General features: G+C 35.0%; 1 protein-coding gene across 1 annotated transcript in view; it reads left to right on the forward strand.

Moving 5' to 3' along the window:
• LOC145991668 (uncharacterized) overlaps positions 1-22,113 on the forward strand; it is a 122,290-nt gene that overhangs the window by 34,623 nt on the left and 65,554 nt on the right. Inside the window, exons 8-11 of the mRNA XM_083127732.1 lie at positions 2,524-2,617; positions 3,913-4,007; positions 16,589-16,943; positions 20,072-20,083. Coding sequence (XP_082983858.1) covers positions 2,524-2,617; positions 3,913-4,007; positions 16,589-16,943; positions 20,072-20,083 — 556 coding nt within the window. The remainder of the gene's footprint in view (positions 1-2,523; positions 2,618-3,912; positions 4,008-16,588; positions 16,944-20,071; positions 20,084-22,113) is intronic.

Genomic DNA, 22,113 nt, shown 5'->3' on the forward strand with positions numbered 1-22,113 from the left:
TAGCTTATCTGTGCATGAAGTGTACTCAAAACTAAAACTAGGATAGACATCTAGTTGGAAGGATAGGATCCTCCTGCTCCTCCATTCTCTACACTGCTCATCATCCTTCATCATTCTTCCTCATTCTCATAATTAGCCAAAAGTGGCAGAAAGTGACTATAGATAAGAGAATTACTAAATAAAGCATTCATCCTCATTGTCATAATTAATGATGGTTATGGAAAAGCGACATGAAAGTAGGAAAAATACATATTATCCATACCAGCTAACTGTAGACCAGGCGAACGAGAACAAGTCTCTGCGCAAGTAGTGATGCAGGATGGCTCTACCAATGAAGAGTCAGAGAAACGGGATTGTATAATGGGCGACGGGAGTTTTCCTATTTCGTCCCGATTTCCTCCTTCACTATGCAGCATTGAATACTTTTGAAAAGGATAATACACACTTGGCAATCAGACTGTATTTTTGTCTCGAGGTCTATACAATTGGTTTAAGAATTTCTTAGTGAAATATCAGGGAACAAACTGCAAGAGCAAGACTAAGGTCTGGACATATGTACATGTACGGTCAGGACCATATGGTTGGCAACACTGCACTTTCACCACTCTATTTTCTTCCTCCTCCTCTGCAGATATGCATGGCCCTGCTGTATAGTTAGCTCGGACAGGGTATACATTTGGAAACTGTACATTACCCAAAGAAAAATGTTGTTTCTGCAGGAAAGTAAATATCTCCTACTTTTTTTAAGATATCATAAAATATATTGAGGAAACTGACATGTAAACCCGAGTGCTCTAAACGTATTCTAATTTTAATTAAAATTTGTGAACAAATATTATGACAAAAATAATTGTAAAATTAGAAAGTGTATGTCTATCGTTCTTGTAATAATAATTTATTTATGGTGAGATCCTATACACTGACAATGATCAATGCTGTTAACGTACTGAGGCATTGATTGATGGCACTAATGAAGTGCGGCTACAGCTGCAGCTACAAATGTTGTAGGTAGCTACAGTAGGGACGCTACAAGTAGTGTGATACTTCTGACCATTGTAATATGCAAATCATATCTTATTGATCATTATTAATAGAATGCAAGAATTTAATACAACATAATATTTTATAAAACCATTTCAACTCTTTTGTAATTTTTTGACATTTTGAACCAATTGCTAAATAAATTAAATTGCTACCTTGATGCAGGTATGTGTGTGTGTGTGTGTGTGTGTGTGTGTGTGTGTGTGTGTGTGTGTGTGTGTGTGTGGTAAATTAATTTGTTTATGCATATTAATATTTTTAAATATTTTTATTATTTAATAATTGACATATATTCAATGATATATGTTATTATGTAGATAGATAGAGACAGACAGAGAGAGAGAGAGAAAGTTTGTCTGTAAATTAAGATCTTTCTCCCTCTCACCAATCTTCAATTATTATGCACTTTGAATGGAATGCATTGTCAACATTGCTGACAATGAAATCTGTCAATTACCAACATTTAAAATAAACCTCAATCAATACCTGTTGGAACAGAAATGGGGTGAAAACTAGTCAGGGACCACTTGGAAAAATTTTATTTTTCTCTGTTTTTTTTAATTATTTTCTCTCATTATTGTTGTTGTTGTTGTTGTAGTTATTATTATTATTATTATTATTATTATTATTATTATTATTATTATTATTATTATTATTAGTATTAGTAGTAGTAGTAGTAGTAGTAGTAGTAGTAGTATCATAATTACTATATGCGCTTACTAATTCATACCATAAAATAATGTCACTATTAGTATTATATGCAACTTCCTCTGTGTTTCTATTATGATCGCTTTTTATTAATCCTCTAATTTTTTTTTTCATTCCTCGTGTATTTTCTTTTCTCTCACTTCCTTCTAAGAGACCAAAACATGCTAGCTTCATGAAAGACTTATTATTTGTTACTGGTTATTAATATATATGTTTAATCAAGGGGTCCCAGGTTCGATACCTGGTAGAGGCACATTGCACAGTGGTTCGGATCCCACTTTAAACTGTAGGTCTAGTCCCGATTAGCCTTACTGTGTATAAAGTGGACTTAAAACACCAATGTTAAATGTTATTATTATGTATTGAATTGTTGATTCTATGCAATTACTGTCAAGTTGTATAGCACGTAATGTATCTGAAAACTTTTCGTTTAATTAGTATATATAAGTGTATGTTTAAAATGGTATTGAAAGTATGTATCCCCTGTCAGTTTTATTTTATTAATATTATTTTATGTTGGTTTACACAATCATGTTGATGAGGATGAATGGTGAATTGGTGAAATCCATTAATGAATTATTGAAATTACCCTGCCTTACCTAGAAACTGAACCTAGTTTCCTTGGAATCTCATTATCAATTATAAAAAATAATTTCTAATCTAGAAACATTTTCTTCCAAATGATTTTACACTACTCTTCCAATATGGTCTGTACAAAACAAAATATTTTAACAAGTCTATTGTAGTCTATTGTTTTACTCTCATGTAATGTAGGTGAGCTGGCAGACACAGACAACCTGCAGAAATGTAGTTGTTATCCACCGTGTGAAGACCAAAATTTCATGACTTTGGAGGGGATAAAGGAGAAGTATGTAATATTACTTATACTTAGTGTGTAACTATTAAGGAGGAACAATAACACAAGTAAATTTTGAGCTATGTTACATAAGAAAAGACATTTTCATTTAATCATCTTGTACAGTATAGCTTGACAAAATGTGCACGACTATTTTAATAATTTTTTCTCTTCCATCCTGTGTGTTTTAAGAAATACATTTTTGTGTATGCTAGTACAGAGCTTGTCAGCATTTTACATCAATTCTTAAAGCTCTGTTTTCATAAAACATAAAGAATAAACAGTGCAATGAACAATTTTCTTGATAATAATTATGTATCCCACTGTACTTGTTATGACTTGAAAACTTCCTCAAAAACAGTAAAGTGGACTGAAGATCATTGTTGCCAACTATGCATATATTAAACAGATGTGGATTTTGTTCAACATTTTCAAAGCAAGACTTTGGAAAAAGATCTCATATGGCTCAAGGAAACTTTCTCTAAGTAAATAATGATAAATGTGAAATAGAGCAATTCTTATTTAGAGTTTTACTACCAACAGTAATATTCTCCCATCAAATTAACTACAATAAAGAGGACGAAATGTTTGCTGAGGAAATGTAGTATGGATTCAAATCTACTATCCTTCAACTTAAAGTCATACCACATATGATATTGAAATACAATGCATGTGTAAACTCAAAGCAAACGTTTATATACTGCTTTCCATTTTCATTTCACTGCAACTAACATTCATATCGTAAGATGCCACTGCAATATACCATTAATTGATACTAATAACCAATTTTATACTGGCCTAATATAAAATGGCCTCAGTTTGATAAAGAATTTGACAGACTTATTTACCTTCTTAACTAATGTATGACTGTGTTGGGTTTAAACTTAGAAAAGGAAGCTTCATTGTTTAAAAAAAAATCATTTCAAAACAACATATTTTTCCTTTTAGTTATGTACTCCTCAATCAAGCACTATTAAAAGTATGCTATGTTCTTTTATTATTTATGCAAAATCTTGTGCATTCAGTTAAATAAAATGTTTTCTGATTTTTTTTTCAAAAAGAGGAACAAATGTAACACACAAGCAGGAACAAATTAAAAGAAAGTAATTTAATTAGGTTTCTGTGAATGGTGGCAGAGAGTCACCAAAATGAATTTATGAATAAATTATGTATTTTCTTGTGAGTCACATTGAATTATTATACATTTGTATCAGTTTTAAACTACTAAATTTCAAGCTTCTTTGTAGAAACTAAATGTTTGAACATGCAAAAGTTCATACTATTTGTCTAGAATGCATTATTTGCAGGGACTATCCCAGAGAAGTGGTCGCCTATATGCTGTCACAGTTTCCAACCATTAGATATAAACGTGACCTAATGTTTGGGAAATTGGAAGTAATAGGTACGTATAATGGTAGTACTATTGTTTCCTATTTTATAAAATGGAGTTTAACTGCTAGTCATGATAATATACATATGTGTGAATTACTATATTTAAAATATTATTACCAGTATAATTCCTTTATGATTATGAGCATTATGATGGGGATGGGTTGAACTGGCAATTGGCATTATTCTTTTCAAATTAGAAAAAAGTTAAAGCATTTATTTATTTTAATAGTGGATAACTAACTAACTAACTCCCTAGCCTTCTTAAACCCGAAGGTTCATGGCTGCAGCAACACAGGCCTTCCATCTTTCCCTATCTTGAGCAAGTTCTATATACTCTTTTCCATCCCTACTGATTTCCCTTAGGTCCATCTCAACGTTGTCCCTCCATCTTCGTCTTGGCCTTCCTACAGGTCTCTTACCATCAGGTTTCCCAACAAGAATCCTGTGAACTCCTCTTTCCTCTCCCATTCATGCCACATGGCCTGCCCACCTAAGTCTTTTTGATTTAATTATTCTAATAATATCTGGACATGAATACAAATTATGTAGTTCTAAATTATGTAACCTTCTCCACTCACCTGTTTCCTCATCCCTTTTAGGTCCAAATATTTTCCTAAGGATCTTATTTTCAAATACTCTCAATTTATGTTCCACTTTCAATGTAAGGGACCAAGTTTCACATCCATATAATACTACAGGCAAAATTACTGTTTTGTATATTTTAACTTTTAGTTTCTTAGATATTAAACGAGAAGACAAAAGTTTATGAAGAGAGAAGTAACATGCATTTCCTGAATTAAGCCTACTTTTTATTTCCTCTTTAATATAATTTTCATTTGTTAATATTACTCCTAAGTATTTGAATTTGGAAACTGATTCAAACGAGTTGTAATCAATAATTAGAGTTTGATTATTACCTAACACTTGGCTTCGGCCTGTAAGCATATATTTAGTTTTCTCTTTGTTAACTTCCAAACCTATCTCTTTAGCAGTTTTGAAAAATATTTTAGCATTATTCTTAATTGTATTCACATCATCCCCCAGTAAGTCTACATCATCTGCATATGCTAACAACTGAGTCACACCATTTAATTTTAGTCCTTCTTTAGTTTCTTTTACCTTCCTTACAGCATATTCTAAGGCAAAATTAAAGAGCAATGGAGATAATGCATCTCCTTGTTTTAACCCATTTTAATAGTGGATAACAGAAAAATTAACTGATTTGTATGGCACAGAATAACCACAGAAAGATACGAGTTAGCTCAAAAAATTAAGTGTACAAAGAAGGAACCAGGTTAAAATGTCATATTTCCATATAATGTCACCAGGGCCAGATTAACCTATGGGCAACTGGGGAAATTGCCCCGGGGTCCCCATCAAAAGAAGCTGTGAAGGGCCTCAACCAAAAAAATGTTTTAGCCAGCTGGCTATGCTTGTGAAAAATTACATAAGAAGTTGTATTGTAAAAATAAAATAAAAAACTTCAATATTGCCGTTCGTCTACACTCTTCTGGATCCAATTGTAGCACAGCTCTCAGTCGATCTGTTTGTAGCAACTCCATCACAAATTACATCTGCAGCTCTCGAGCTTGTGAGCATCTATGAGGAGAATATGGAACCCTCGCAAGAGAATGAGCTGATACAGTTTACACACCTAGTAAGCAGTAGCAATATCAAACATCAGGAAGCCATCCCAATGGAACTGTCTATGTATAATATTGTATGTAAGGACCTGTTCCGCAGTACATTTCCCAGTGTCGAAATTCTCTTTAGAATGTATTTGGTCTTAATGGTAACAAACTGCAGTGCAGAAAGATCTTTCTCAAAAATGAAATTAGTGAAAAACAGGCTTCGTGCTGCCATGGAACAGGATCGCTTATCCAATCTTTGTTTATTAAGCATTGAACGTGAACTTCTTCATGAATTGCACTTCGATAATGTAGTAGATGAATTTTCGGTGAGAAAGGCAAGAAAAGTGTGTCTACTATAAGTGTTATGTCTTTGGGAATTTTCTTGAAGAAAGTGTAGTTACTACAATTTCCACAATGAACCTGTCCGTAATTGTCCAGTAGATGGATCATGCATATGTAATGACATATTTATTTTTAATTGTAAATAATATCATTTATAATAAATTATGTACATAAGTACAATCTACTGCTCAGTTCTCTGTTTCCGTCTGAACCTCCTTAGTATTTACCATATATTGTAGTTACAGTGTTCACTCTTCATAATATACTGTCGAGATTTAGATGCAGAATTTTACTGCTGCTATAGCGCTACAATTTTCGTCCTGTAACTTTATTTTACTGCGCTATTCTCCCTGCAAACCTATCTGCGATATGTTCGATTGTGAATGACTACTGTTTCTAAAATCAGGTCTACCATTTCAACTGCAGAAAATTGGTTGTTAACATATTGAGCTAATAAAGCTCCTAGTAAAAAATAATAAAAAAATGAGGATCTCCACAAAACATGTTGCCCAGAGGCCTTCACAAACCTTGATATGGCCCTAATTGTTACGTAGTCTCAGGGGTGCCCACAGGGAGGATTATGGCACAGATTGTGCCATTGAAATTTTTGGGGGGATTTTTTTTTCCCTTAATGTAATATAAAATTCAACATTTATATATTTTTCCAAAATAAATGTAAAGACGTTTATACCTTAGGTACACCATATTTAATCCATTAGATGAAGAAAATAAAGTATTTCGAGGTAGCGATGCCCACAGGTGGGTTTGTGGACACGTTATGTCCAAGGAACTTTTTTCTTTGCGGGGGGACGATTTTTTGTAATGGAAATTTGATGTGAAACAGTACAGCATATGGCACAAGTTGAATTACGTTATTAACTATCCATTGCTGTTACATAAATAGCAAATTCTAGATTGCCAAGGAAATTGTAATATTATTATTAATGAATGGGGATATCCAACTCTTACACATTGGAGGAGGGGGAGCAATATCAGTGTTAAATCTTAGATTTTCCTGGGAATTTTAGTTAGGGTGCTGAGCATTGAATTTGGGGGGGGGGGGATATCCAACTCTTGTGTATTAATATTACATCTGAGATTGTTGCGGAAAATGTGGTTTGGTTGGAGGATTGAATATTAAATTTGAGAGGAGGAGATATGAAGCTCTTAATAAAGTGTCAAGGGATTTCTTTAGGGTTTGAACATTATATTTGGGAACTATATTTATTGTTTATTGATATGGTATGCGCACGTTTTGGCATCGAACATGGGAAAAGAGAAGATGGAAAAGAGTAAATATGTAGGGATCCTATAAAAGTATTGACACCCCATTAAATTAATATTCTTGCAAGCCTACAAAGAAATGGATATAAAAATTTTCTTCCTCGCTTTGCTCAGAATATTGCATTACAAAAGTGCGTGTCTGGCATTTTTATGAGACAATTGTCAAGAATTATACTTTAGCTGCATTACAAGACATAAACAATATTCTCAATATTTATTAATAATATAATTTTTAAAAATATAATGTTTAGTGTCAGTATACTGCTTAATTTAAAGCATGTGAGTCATTTTGATAATATGGTTCTATTAGCAATATTATTGTATTATTGATTCCCTGTAGGCTATGCTGCAATATTTGTACTAACTGTGTACTTCATAGTAATGTCTTGCACATTACTTGATAAAACAGGAAAAGAAATAGTGTGAAAGTCGCATTTCTAACTCATTGTTGCAGGATAATTTTGCTTTAGCAAGTGAAATTTTCACTTAAGATGAAATCCATGTAATTATTGCTATGGATTACTAAAAAAATTATAATTACCCCAAGCAGAGGGGTGAGTTCTTTGAAGGAGGCACCATATTATATTCTTGTCCCAGCCTTAGGAATTTCTAGCTAGGGTTCTGTAATTTTCGATCTTAAGTTGTGTAAGACTTTGTGTTAAATACCCAAATTGTGGGTTATTAAAATCTTGTTCTCCAAACACAAACACGGTTTAAATACATATTTATATAATTATGACACTTGAGATTGCATGCTTTCCGTTATTTCGAAAATTTGAACCATTTAAAAATATGGACAGTTTAACAGGCTATTGTATTAAAATAAGATGAATTATTACGTATTCACCCAAAATATTTGGGTGAAAATACCACAGTCTAGCTAAGGGGATGAAAACCTATGTTTAAGGAGGATGGGCAGATCAAGTATTGTGTTCAATAAAGCTTTAAAAAACGTTACTTTCAGTAGACACGCTATTGGAATTAAATAGTTCACATGTGTGTCCAAAGAGGGTAAGGGGGCCATTAATTTCCACCTAAAAATTATATATTTCACACAAAAATTTCAGTGGCCGCGGTGGCTCAGTCGGTAGCACGTGACTACCATGCTCAAGGTCCCGGGTTCGATCCCCGGCCGGTTCAAACCCGGGAACTTTTCTAAGGTTGGAAGCGGCCCTGGCGTCCACCCAGGGTCGAATAACATGGGTACCTGGGGGAAACCCTGGTGGGTAAAGGTGATCAGGGGTGTGATGCTGATCACATCACCCCCACTCATGACCGGATCAAGAAAGTGTGGGGCGTTACTCCCAAACCCCCTTCATGGCGTGGTGCTATGCACAGGGGAGCACTTTACCTTGACCTTTTTACACAAAAAATTCATTTCAGTCGGAGTAATATATGTTAATTATTATAAATTCATTGAAGAAACATGATAATTTTAGACTAAAATAGTGTTTTTTTTAAGGGGGCATCACTATTATGGGGAAAAATATGCCTCCTTTGCCCCCCTGGAAAAAAATACCTTGCTTGCCCCTCCCTGGAAATAATCCTGTGGACGTCCATGATACTTCATGTGGATTACAACATGAATTGGGGGGGATTGCACCATTGGTCTTAATCCAAGCGTTTGCAACATTTCAAAATCATATTTGCTATGTGAGGGTTACACAGTATATACTTCATGATTAAAATTTCTACCTAATGTTGTGTAAAGTGCTGCCACCTAGACAACCAAAGCTGCACTATGCCACTGCCTGGGGTAGTACCTTCTCCAAGAATAAGTCAGAACAATGCTTATCTTTCTTTCCTGCAAACAGGACATGGTGTTGTGGTAGTACTGCTGCGGTGGTAATAGCTGTTGCGAACAGTGAATCAAATAGGGAATATCAAACATAGGATCATGATATCGTGACTCTGCTGCACTTTTCTGAGAACAGAGAAAAAGGTACATGAGTGTTGAACATGCCAAATAACAGTGCTTCGTCAGCAAGTGGCATTGTTTTGCATTCGCTGGTGAATATAAATCCACCTGAACAATTTAACTTTTTTCAACCAGAATTGTGGCCATTATGGAGAAAGAGGTTCAAACATTATCTAAGTGTTTCGGGCCTAATGAACAAATCAGAGGAGGAGAAAGTCAACCTATGGCTGAATGTAATGGGTTCTAAAAGTGAGAAATATTTGCTGCATTTCCCAGAACCACGTACTGTGAGTGATTTAATGAACAAATTCGATTCTGTATTTTTGCCACATCCTAACGTAAGTTTTGAAAGATATAAGTTTAATACCAGATTACAAAATGTGAAGGATCCAGCTGATGTGTTTATCATGGATCTGCATAGACTGGCAGAACATTGTGAGTTTGGTAATCTCAAGGACGATATGATTCGAGACAGGGTCGATATCAGCATAGCTGATAAACGTGTCTCTGACAAACTACAGATGCAGCGGGAATTGACCCTTGTAGAGGCAGTTAATTGGGTTAAGCAGTATGAATGGCAACAGAAGAATTTCCATATAATTGCCAATCAAGGCCAGGTGAAACAAGTGAGCAGACAACATGAGTTGATGACTGGCAAGGACTATGCTAGTAGAATCGGAAGTGCATCCAATAGGGGAGGTAATTCTCGACCAGCAGCTCAGAATAAGTACAACATGAACTTAGAAAAACCGAAGTATTGTCCCTTCTATGGAGGACCATTTCACCCAAAATTGGAAGATTGCCATGCTAACAGTGACGTGCAGGTAGTGTAAAAAGTGGAACATTTTGTTGTGGAAATGCAGTGACAGCTTTAAAAATGCTAAACCTTAATAACTTATGAAAAGACCAACCAAAAGTTGATATTAATTCACCAGAATATTGTATATTGTTTGAAAACATTGGAGAATTTAAGAAAACAGTTTCTATTTGAAACCTATTGCAAAACCATATGTACAGGTTGTAACAAGAGTAGTACCCATACCAATGCTGAAAAATGTTGAAGTAGAAACTGAAAATAATTGAACCAGTAGAAGAAGTAACAGAATGGGTTAGTCCTATTGTGTGTGTGCCTAACGGTGATGAGGTTAGGCTATGTTGTGATTATACAAAGTTAAATGAATGGGTGTTAAGGCCCTATTTTCCTATTCCTAACATGGCGTTAACATGAACAATAAAAAAAAATTCTGAATATATTTCAGGTCTAAAAGTAAATTTAGAAACAGGCCATAAACCATTAATAGAGATTATTAGCAGATTATTTGTCACAAAATCCTATTGATAACTGGGAGAGAGAGGAATTAGGTGAGGAAGTTCATGCTTTTGTAAATTTTGTTATGCAACACAGTCCTGTTCAAGATTCTACTTGGATAAAATCAAACAGTGTAAAGGAAATTATAACATATGTAAAAAAATTAAGTGGTATGCAATGAATGGATGTCCTGAGAAATGTAAAATTCCTGTAGAACCGTTACCTTATCATCAACATAAATTTGATTTCTCAATAGTACATAATATATTGTTAAAAGGTCCTTGTATTGTTATACCAGGTTCGCTGCAACAGGTTTTAGAATTTATACGCCAAGGTCATCAGGGCATAACAAAATGTAGATGTAGAGCACAGATGTCAGTATGGTGGTTAGAACTTAATTCACAACTTGATGCTTTAGTACAAAACTGCTCCCAATCTATTGAACTAGGAGATAACTATAATGAACCATTTTTCACAGAAAGTTTACCTGATGGACCATGGCAAAAGGTGAGAATAGATTTATTTAAATGTAAAGGTGAATGGTACCTTATTGCCACACATTACTATTTAAAGTTTCTTGAAATATTTCCATTGAAATAAATGACTGAGGATGTGATAATCACAAAAATGAAACAATTATTTGCTAGATATGCTGTTTGTAATGTGGTCAGATCTGATAATGGTCCGAATGTCAGTATACATTTCGTTGTTTAGAATAGAACTTCAGACATCAAACAGGTTTGCCATATTATAGTCAGTCTCAAGGACAAGTAGAAGCTACTGTGAAAATTGCAAAGAATTTGATAATGAAAAATTATGATACTTATAAAACTTTGCATGCTTACAGAAATACTCCATAAGCAAACGGCTATTCACCTGCAGAATTATTTCTGAACAGGAAATTAAGATCTAATTTACCAATGTAACCTAAAAATCTACTACCTAAGGTATTGAATCATAGACAAATTGTGCATAAGAATAAGATTATAAAGAACAAACAAGCTGATAATTATAACAAAAGGCATAGAGTTAGACATTCAAAAGACCGTAAGGTTGGTGAGAGAATCTGGGTTACAGATTTATAGCAATATGGTACAGTTAAGGCTAAATTACAATATCCCAGATCATACTTGACACCCCTGGCATGCGGTGCTAAATCAGGCAGGGGAACAGGTCACCTGCACTTGCTCCCCCCCCCCCCCCCACAGCATATGTGTCTTAATATAATACAGTAGACCAAGTAAAATTCAACCATTATTGAAATGAACCAAATGAATATATGATACATATGTTACAAATTGTCAGAAGTGACATACATGAGGCACGTTAAAATTAAATGACAATAATAATTTAAAAGCAAATATTAAGGCCCAAATTGTTGATGCGCAACAAAGAAAAATTTAATAAAAGCAATTGAGTGATCAGAGAAAAGAATATGTTTTGTCAAAATCTGTTTCATCTCGTAGGTACACATTCACTGATTGTACCATTTCATCAAGGAGATTTTAGATCAAAGCGACATGCGACCAATGATACAGGGATTTTTCCACCAAAGTGGTGCGGATCCTTCTGTCCAAGGTAACTTTCATACTGAAGCGACATGCGACACATGTCACTTGGAAACGAGCTAATCAAGAGCAACATTTCACATCATAACGGCATGATGGGCAACACAGGCTAGCGTTCGGTTGGTGAAATCCTCAAGCGATAAGTGTCGCGTGCCGCTTGTCGCTTTGGTGTGCAATGTCACTAAAGCAAGATACTTATTGCATCACATATGCGCGAACAACAAACCACGGCAACATGTTGCAAGCTATTGAGGAAAAAGGCCCAGTATGAGCGACACACAAGCAACAAAGCGACACGTGTGGCTTATCGTGTCACCTAAATCTGTTGTTGTAACATGTGGTTTATCGTGTCACCTAGATCTGCTGTTCGCACAATTAGCAGCAAACGCTTGTTAATTGACTGAAAGTACCATGTTGCTTGTCACTTAGTTGGGAACTCCCCCGTGGCACCTCTCTTCAGTCTGAGCACCCTTCCTTTAAGGAGCTTTCAGACCGAAGTAACAAGTAGCACACGATACGGCATATCAATGTGTCACTTGCTGTTTGGACCCTCATGCACAATGAATGCTATTTTACAGTCTAGAAGTGTCTGTGTCACTAGTCACATCAGTGTGAACATCCCGTATCGCTTGTCCCATTGGTCTGAAAGTTTCTTTACACTCATGTCGATGGCACTAAGGAAGTTTCGTGGGTTTCCCCTTGTCGTTTTATGCAATCATCATTATCATCATCACTGCGATTAGTTTAAAGTGGAAGAAAAGAGACCAAAAATGCAAATGCTTCAGTGTGTATATCTTTAAAACAAATGATGATGATGATAATAAGAATGAACCTAATTCATACACAAAAATTTAGTTACCAAGAACATTCAACGCGTATTTTTTCTCCCATGTTATTAATGAAAGTTTAACAATAACAGGACGTGGTCAACTGTCTAGAATGTTCGTTAATATCTTCAAAACCACTGTATGAAATATCATAGCAACTATCACATTCATAGCAATGCTTCATGTAAAAAAATCAGGCATTGCAGCGAAAACGCCATTTACTTTCATTATAAGCAGACGAATGCCATGCAGCTTTACCGACACCAGCACCTCTAGCAGTATCATATTTGAGTGGAATCAGCCCGAGAGCCCAGAACAGTGCCGGTTTCAAGGTGCTGTAGTTATGGTTAAAGATTGCTAGTTGGAATTAAGCTTCACAAACTTTGTTTAAAAATGTGTTATCTTGAGATGTAAGATTTATGTAGCGTATGCAAACAAAACATATAGCTTCAATAAAGAAGGGGGATGTTGTGTAAGGCAGTGGTGACTTGTGGATTTTCTTGGGTGTAGGAAGTTTTGGTAAACAGACCCAAGGAAAGTTTTTGAATATGCGTTCAATTACACAATCACATGTATCGCTTTTATGTGTACCTTGTACTAGCCATTGCATTTATAATGTTAGTTGCAGGCCCTCACTACCTGTCTTGTGTGGATTGAGGACAGCTTTGCCCATACCAACTTCCTGATAAGAGAAAAGTTCTGTTTCATCTTTTAAATTATGCAAAATGCGATAAAATTATGCTAGGGCACATTATTATTATTATTATTATTATTATCATCATCATCATCATTATCATTTTCTAATTACTGTAGTACTTTTAAGTTCACTTTATGCAGCTATTTTCGAGCCGTGAACTGCATTGTTGATTGTTTATTATGCAAAAGCAACATTAGAAATTTCGAACATTCAATAAAATGGGTTCAGTAAAGTGCTTGAAAAAAGTTGAAGAATTTTCGACGAGTGGTAACAGACTTCGTTTGTTTTATTTATGTCCCCTAACTATCTACCTATTTTAATTTATAAAATGTTCCTCACTTGTTAAATCGGGGAGGAAAACGAAAAAAATTAAAAAAGAGGATGGACCAGGGCCTGTAAAAGTTTGTCCCTTGATCAGCATACTTCCTTGAGTTTGAAACAAGTCTGCTGGATAAGTACAGTGAAGATCTGGAGGTTTTTTTTTCAATCTATATTTCCTCAAAATATCTTCATTAGAATTCAATTTCCCACTTTTGAGATGATGCTGGCTTTTCCCGTTATGCCAAACACAGAGCAGAGTGCTAGGTGCCAACGAAGTTCAAATTTTGCTAGGTTTAGAACAATTATGTTAGGGTTGGCACCACTGATTGAGGATACCACTGGAGCTTCCTCGCGGCCTCGTAAAACTGAGCAACCACCTCCCTCCCTTCCACTGCCCTCACCCATCTGGCTGTAGTATGATGAGAAACCTTCCTCAGCGGCAGGCAAAGACAGACGGGGTCATCTTTCGGCAGCAGATCTGGAGCGAGCGAGTGATAGCAGATTGACTCTTGACAGTTGAGTAGTAAATCGACATTGCACTCATAATTTTATAACGTGCATTAAACTCTGAAAAGTACAGAACTGGAAATAAGTATAATTAAATGAACTGTAGGAAGTTCCTCACTTCCTACATGGGAGAATTGCCCCTGGTGTAAGGTGCTGCCACCTAAGCAAGCAAAGCTGTACTATGCCACCAGTGCATGGGGCAGTACATCCTCGGACCCATAGCCAGAACAACGCTTAACTTTATTTCCTGCAAACACGACACCTAAGTTTAAAAAAAAACTCTTGTAGTATGTGGAAAAGTTATAGAAAAATATAATGCAATTCAGTATATTAATTGTACTATAATATGTGAAAAATAAAGAAAAACAGTACTATTGAATATTCACTCATTTTGTGTATTAAGTAGAAGAATTTCAATACTAATTGGACATAATAATTATTATTTAATTATTATTTTTATTATTCAACCTTACATCACTGGGGGGGTGTAAGGGGTGGTCTTTCCATTTAGTGCACCCAATAGTCAACCTCACTTCCACATAATACACCCTGGACTACAGACTAATGAGGCTCTGGCGACTGACCCCATGGGCAGTATAATTCTGTGTCATCCTGTGTTTTGTCCTTATTTTTACTCAGCACCATTTTTAGCCTCAGCTTTTAACCAAGGTAAAGAAATTTTAGTTTTCAGACATGCTTTTATTTTTGTTATGATAGTATAGTTTGGGGGTTGGACCCCCAAAATAGCTTCAGTGCTGATGCACCCAAAGAATTTTGCTTCAAAATTATATCACTGGCGTGAATCCCCTCCCTTTCCCTACAGAAATTTCTGGCACCCATGTTCAGTTAACAACATTAGAGAGTTATATCTTATAGTTTCTATGAATATTGTTCGGTTTCATTCAACTTTGTGTTTTTGATAAAGGTAACTAGGTGTGGTAAATAAACAAAACTTAAGACACATAAAATCCACTATTCTCATTTCTGCTGAGGTAACACATGAATTGTAAAACAATTTCCACAGCCAAATAAAACAAAAATATGTGAATCTTAGTGTTTGTTTGAAGAGACAAATGTCTGTTTTGAAGTGATAAAACTTCCAAGTTCAGTATGCTTAATGTGCATTACTATTTGCATTTGTGAAAGTGTTAAACATTAAGTCTTGTAATTTTTACTGGATATTGTTTCTTTCGCCATCCAAACAGGAAAAGCACATTCTCTATTTAGCTGCAAAGCTGCTATTTTATTGCAAGCATTACCAATGACCCTTTCTCCTTTTCATATTTACAAGAAAACATTGTTGGAACTCGTTGCAAAGCACCAATTGTACAAACACTAGACATTCCATATTGCAACAATGTACCAATGTTGTTTACTAGTCTGTTGAGGTTAAATCTTCACTTGGGTCGTAGAATATACTGTAAATCAATTTCGATGATACCCCATAGTTGTTGTCTTTTTTTTCTTCAGATATGAGCTTCAATTAACATTTTAAACATTTGTTTTAAAAGTAATTCAAAGATAAAAATGGTTATCGGGGTTATTTTAAGGGGTGTGGCACTTATCACTTTGAGTTTTCCCGACTTTACTGCTTTCATTTGATTTTTGATTTTCTAAAAATTTCGGGGGCCTGTAACCCCTTAGGCTTACCCCAGTGTTTGGATGTGTTTATTGTTTTTAGAGAGGGTTCACATAAAATTAATTGCATGTTTGTGTATGCTTGCCTGCATAAATCCATCCAGAAAGTTTTTAGTGGATATCAGGCAGCTGAAAAAAGTATCTTGACTGTTAAGATTGGCAGGAAAATGGGACAAAATAATTATGACATTATTTTTTTAAAGAAAATTTAATCCAAATTGCAATTAACACCCGCTTCCCCACAATACCACTTTCAAGTTTGTATTTGCTTATTTAGCTTCTCTGTTCTATTTCCTACTTCAAGAGTGAAAACTGATCTGCTTTAACATTCGATGAAAATCTTGTTTAATTTTTTAAGTTAAACTTCATAGAGGATTCAGATATTTACTTGAAATTTGAATCCATGAATCCTGGCTTTGTAAAACACTGTATTAACTCCTCTGCTAATTAGTCTAGTAGTATAGTATAATATTGCAAATCATAGCAATCTATGGGTAAATTGAAAAATTATGATTTAATTAATCATTTTTTATTCCTTCTTCTATTCAGTGTCTTTAGGTGGAATTGCTGGACTTTTCTTTGGTGGAAGTGTTACTTCACTAGTTGAGTTTATCTACTTCATTGCCAAACAAACATTCAGTGCTTTCATGAAGGTGGGACTTTCAAATTTAAAATGTCGAAAGCATCAATCAAGATGGAACACACAAATGGTGCATAGTGAGAAGTTTGCATACATTCTCCCCAGTTCCATTAATAATGTCATTACATACAAAATCCCTCATCAAAAAGGTGTAAGTAGGTTAGCATGGAATTTAACAACAGAAGACAGCATTCCATCAAGAACAAAAAGGAGAAAGAAATGTGTTACTTTTAATAGAAAAGTACATTCAATGCTACCGTCTAGGTAAGTTTTATTTCAGCTCTATTCTATAATAACCATTAGTTTACATATTATCACATTTCAATTCTTACTAGAGTATTACACAGTGAATAGCTAAAAAAAACGCATGTCTACAAATTTCAAATTTGAAAATTGTACAGAGATGAAACATTGTGATACTTTATAAGTCTGCCATGCCGAATCCAAAAATGTAACCCATTTTTCAACAGCAGCCTCAGATTTGCAGTTATTACTATTAGTATATATATTTCTATATGTATAATTCAATACAAATTAAACATTTTCGAAATTCAATATTTAATGCAAATGGATTATTTAACATATCACAATGGCGTTTAAATAACACATTTTCCTGGAAATTAAGTATTTTTATATCATATGATTTTAATGGCAACTAACATTTATGTAGTAGAATAAGTAGAAGACATGAATAGCTTTAACACACGTTTTCTTTTGTGTGCCGTCGTACTCTCTCTTTGAAGGAACCAGCATTAGTCGCTCATCATGGATAGATCTCATTTCAATCTATAACACCGTTCCATCTGCAAAATGTCTCGAGGAAAGCATTCTCTTTGTTCATCACTCACTTCATATTTTCAGGATCAACTAAAGGGTTGAATTTTACATTATACCAGGTCAGACAATAAAGTAATGAGAATGATTTTATATTGTGAAAAGAAAACAAAATAATTGAACATTGCTTCTTTATTACTAAAAGTACATCCCTCCTGCATCAATACAGCAATTGGCACGGTTGGCCAACGATCGATACGATATCTGCAAGTCTACATGTGGTATGACTTGAAGATTGGATGTCACAACCTGTTGACTGGTCCTGTGTTCATCAAAAGTGCGTAATTTCAGCAGCAGCTTCACTTTCGGGAATGGGAAATAATCACAGGGGGATAAATCTGGGGAGTAAAGACGATGATTCAACACATGCACTTGTTTTTGGACTAGGAATGTATAGACAACCACTGCTCTGTGGGACCGTGCATTATCGTGGAGCACGAACCAACTGCCTGGTTCAGGATACTGAGGTCTGATACGGTCAGTTCTCTTCCATAATCAATCCGAGCACTACGATAGTAACAACCAATTACACTTTCACCCTCTGGAACAATTTCATGATGAATAATGTCTTTGCTATCACTAAAAAAACACAACATTGTCTTCACCCATGGCTTTTCGAGCTGCATTTCCTTGCCTCTTGGTAAATTTAGTGACTTCCGTTCAGCCATTTGTTAGATCATACAAGGACCATAGTAAAATGCTCTGTTTTGTCCTCCACAACAATAGAATTCAAGAAATGTTTATTCCAGCAAGCAGTTTTCAGAATGTCATTCATGAAACTTGATGTTCACTCACTGCTCCATAGCTATTACGTGACGACACCCTTGCACCTCCTTCACGACATGGTGGCATAATTCCCAGCATGCCTATCGCAAATTCATGAGGTGTTGCCAGGTTGTGGATTATGGAACACACTACATCAGGAACGCGTTACTTCAGAGATAGAATGCACATGTGGGACAATATAAAATCATTCTCATTACTTAATTGTCGGTCCTCGTATGATGGACTCGGGTGTAAAACATGGTAAGTGACAAAATGCAGGTTTCGAGATATTGAAAGTTGATGTTTCAAAAAAATCTGAATTATAAATTAAAATAAATTTCTAAATTATTTACAGCCAATATGATTCACTTGTATGTTTACTATCATACAAACATGATATTTCATCCGAATTATTTTTTTCGGTTGTGATACATTCGATTTGTTTGAGGGTTGATCAAGGAATTGTTGTAGTTACCATGCTTTACATGCAATGATATTATCAAAATGAGTGACCAGATACCGCTTTATTTATGCTAACTTGTGATGTCAGTTCAATAATAATATCTTGACATTAGATTTTTTATAGCAACCATAACAATTTATAACACAAAAATTAAAGCCTTTAATAATAATAATTTTATTCAATAAACAATAACCTGAGCTACTTGTAAGAACAAGTTTGTGCTTTCCTACGTCTATGACTGAAATGAACACCATTAGAAAATTAGATTTCGTCGTTTTATTAAGTTAGTATTCAAAAAAATAAGTTCTGAATGCTTGTGATTAAAAATAACTTCCTTATATCTATATGGAGATCAATATTCGTAAAAAGTGTTTATATATGAGCGGTTTTTCAGCTTCACATATCTACTTCACACACACAGGGGCTCTATTTATTACCTCAGCATGCCAAGCAGAATGCAATTCACAAACCTCTCTTGATACAATGCTGTGTTACATAGACTATCCAAATTGCATACAATGGCAAGGCAATATTAGATTTTTGTGATTCAATAAGCAATTTATACATAAAATAGGGATGGCCTCTTTATTTTGAAAAATTGAAAATCTAAATATCATTCTTTCGAAAATGAAAAGTGGATGAAAAATTTTTCGAATACTTTCTTTTTCGAAAAACCATTTTTTTTAAAAGCGATTTTTTTTCGAAAAAACAAAAACCTTTTTTCGCAGAACGATTTCTTTTTCGAATAACGAAAAACACTTTTCTTTCGATAAACGATATTTTTTTTTCGAAAAAGCAAATTTTTTTTCAAAGAACGAAAAACTGTTTTCTTCGAAAAACGAAATTATTTTCGAGAAACAAGAGAAATACTTTTTTTTTCGGTAAACAATAAACTATTTTTTTTTCAAAATACGAAAAAAATATTTTTCAATAAACGATTTTTTTTTTTGAAACACTGCTCCCAAAATTTCCGCTACATGAATGCGAAAGCAAGACTTGTCTTTTCCTACTTCTTGCCTGTCAAAAACAGATGCAATGCAGGAGCTGCCACTAATGATTTTATAGCCTGTCTTGTTAAGGGAACTCAGAGGTCTTTTGAAAATGCACTTTCTCTCCGTGCCAGGTTAAAATTCGGGCCGATTGACTGGTAAGCAGTAACAGATGTCCCTTGAGATAGAGCTCTTCGGAAACAGTTTTCATTCCTGTCTCAGATTGCGGAGACAGTCATAGTATGGTGTGTGTGATACAAGTTGCAAGATAAAACTTCAGGGGAAGGGGGATTGCCACTAACACGTGGCCATAATGAAGAATAAGTCACCCCTCATTTAAGGAAGAAAATGGGGTATGTAGTAATTTATTAACAATAATCTACATGCTTTAGATACATTAGTTTTTCAAATTCTACATGACTTTCTTTGGCTTTCTTCATTTCCAGAGGCAAATGTGGCAGTTTCAGTTGCAGCATAGGTGGCAAAGTTTTAACTACTATTTAGACATGCAAATATAATTAATCCTAAGTTAAGTAGCAAATAATAGTTACATAAGATATTAAAAATTACTTACGAAGCACTTTCTGTTATCATTTGTATAATTACTTATGAAGCGCTTTCTGTTATCATTTGTATAATTACTCAAGGAAGATGGCGGAGTGGTTAGCACAGGGGTCCTGGGTTCAAATTTTGGCCTGTTCATGGATGTTTGTGAGTGTCCATTCATCAATTTCATCATATCATCACTCATCATCATCTTCGCAAATTAGCCAAAAGTGACACAAAAAGTGAGGTAAAATAAAGCAAATCAATCAATCATGACTTACGGAACCGGAAATCTTCTTCCCATGGGCAGTGTACTCAACTTGTGCAATTTCAATACAATGTTTTCTAATTCCATTTCTAGGTTGGTTAATTTTACTTTCTATCTCATGGGTTAATCACGGTGGTGAGGATGAATGATGAACTGAAGAAATGGTGATGAGACAAGCATAATACACCCATGCCTAACCAGAGTTAGAGCCTGGGGCCTCTGGTTTCATAGTGTATTACGCTTACATGTTGAAAGCGGAATCCTTTGCAGAAACTGTAGAAGTGGGCTGAAAGAAAGTACCATCGCAGGGTGCATAAAAAGTCATGTTCCACTCATGAATAAAAATAAAATGAGCTACTAGTGCGAAATCTGTTATATCCAGTGCCATCAAATATTTAGTTCTGCACTCACAAACAAGATTATTTTTTTAAGAAATTAGACCATAAATGTATGTAAAATTTGTTATCCAACGTCACCATTCTTGTAGTCCACAATCAGTTGGTAAAACAGACAGGGACCTCACCAAAGGGTAGTAAGTAACAAAATCGCCTCAAAATAAAATTTGCTAGGTTCTGTTTTGGTATAAACTATATACATGAGATGACGAGCACAGATTTTATTGAAGTTATATTTCCATATTAAAGATCCATCGCTGCATTTGAAACCCTAGCATGGAAGTGCCAGGGTGAAAGAAAGAGGAAGGGAAGTCTGTAGTTCCGATGTTTCAGTTATCTTGGCACAGGTATACACCACTCAATGCTTATGTCGGCGTCTATGCTACGTTATGAAACCTGAAATAACAGGCAACATCCATTTCTAGTAAAATTCTACTCTCAAAACTAACATGGTTATTAATATTGCATAATGATTACTTATGGTTACACACACACACACACACATACACACGTGCACTTGAAATCACACTTAACCACCAATATTATTTAAAATAGGAAGTGGTGTTTACGGAGGGTGCTCAGGTTCCAACCTTTGTTCCACGTAGTACACCGTGGACTGCATTGTTGCAGATTAATGAGGCACCTGTATGTGGACCCACAGCCAGTGTAATCCTATGATGGGTTCTGTTTTGTTTTGTCCATGTTCCATCGTGATTATCCTTTCATCTTATCACCATTCGTCTTTAACGCAATGATTAAAGCCAGAATTTTTGAGAATGGGAGGATAACAATGAAGCAAAAGCAGTAAATGTATCCACAATTTACAAGTTCTTGCCTGCTTACTTACTTACTTACTTACTTATTCCGATCCTCTTCTACCGATTGGTGTCGAGGTTTTGTAGAGAGCTCGCCATCTGTCACGATCTTCTGCCAACTTCCTTCCTTCACTCCACGTGATGTTCCTCCTGCTCAAGATATCCTTCATTCCCTCATTCCATGTCCTACGTGGTCTTCCTTTCGGTCTCTTTGCATCCAATCCTCCCATTCTTGCTTCCCATACCTGTTTAGGTATTCGATGTTCAGGCATTCTGCTGAGGTGTCCAAACCATCTGAGTTGTGCTTGCTCAACATCCTGATATATTGGTTGTGTGTTTAATGTTATTCTGATTGTTTG

The sequence above is a fragment of the Lepisma saccharinum genome, chromosome 8, assembly GCF_977018435.1.
Source record: "Lepisma saccharinum chromosome 8, izLepSacc3.1, whole genome shotgun sequence".
In the NCBI taxonomy this organism is placed as follows: Eukaryota; Metazoa; Arthropoda; class Insecta; order Zygentoma; family Lepismatidae; genus Lepisma; species Lepisma saccharinum.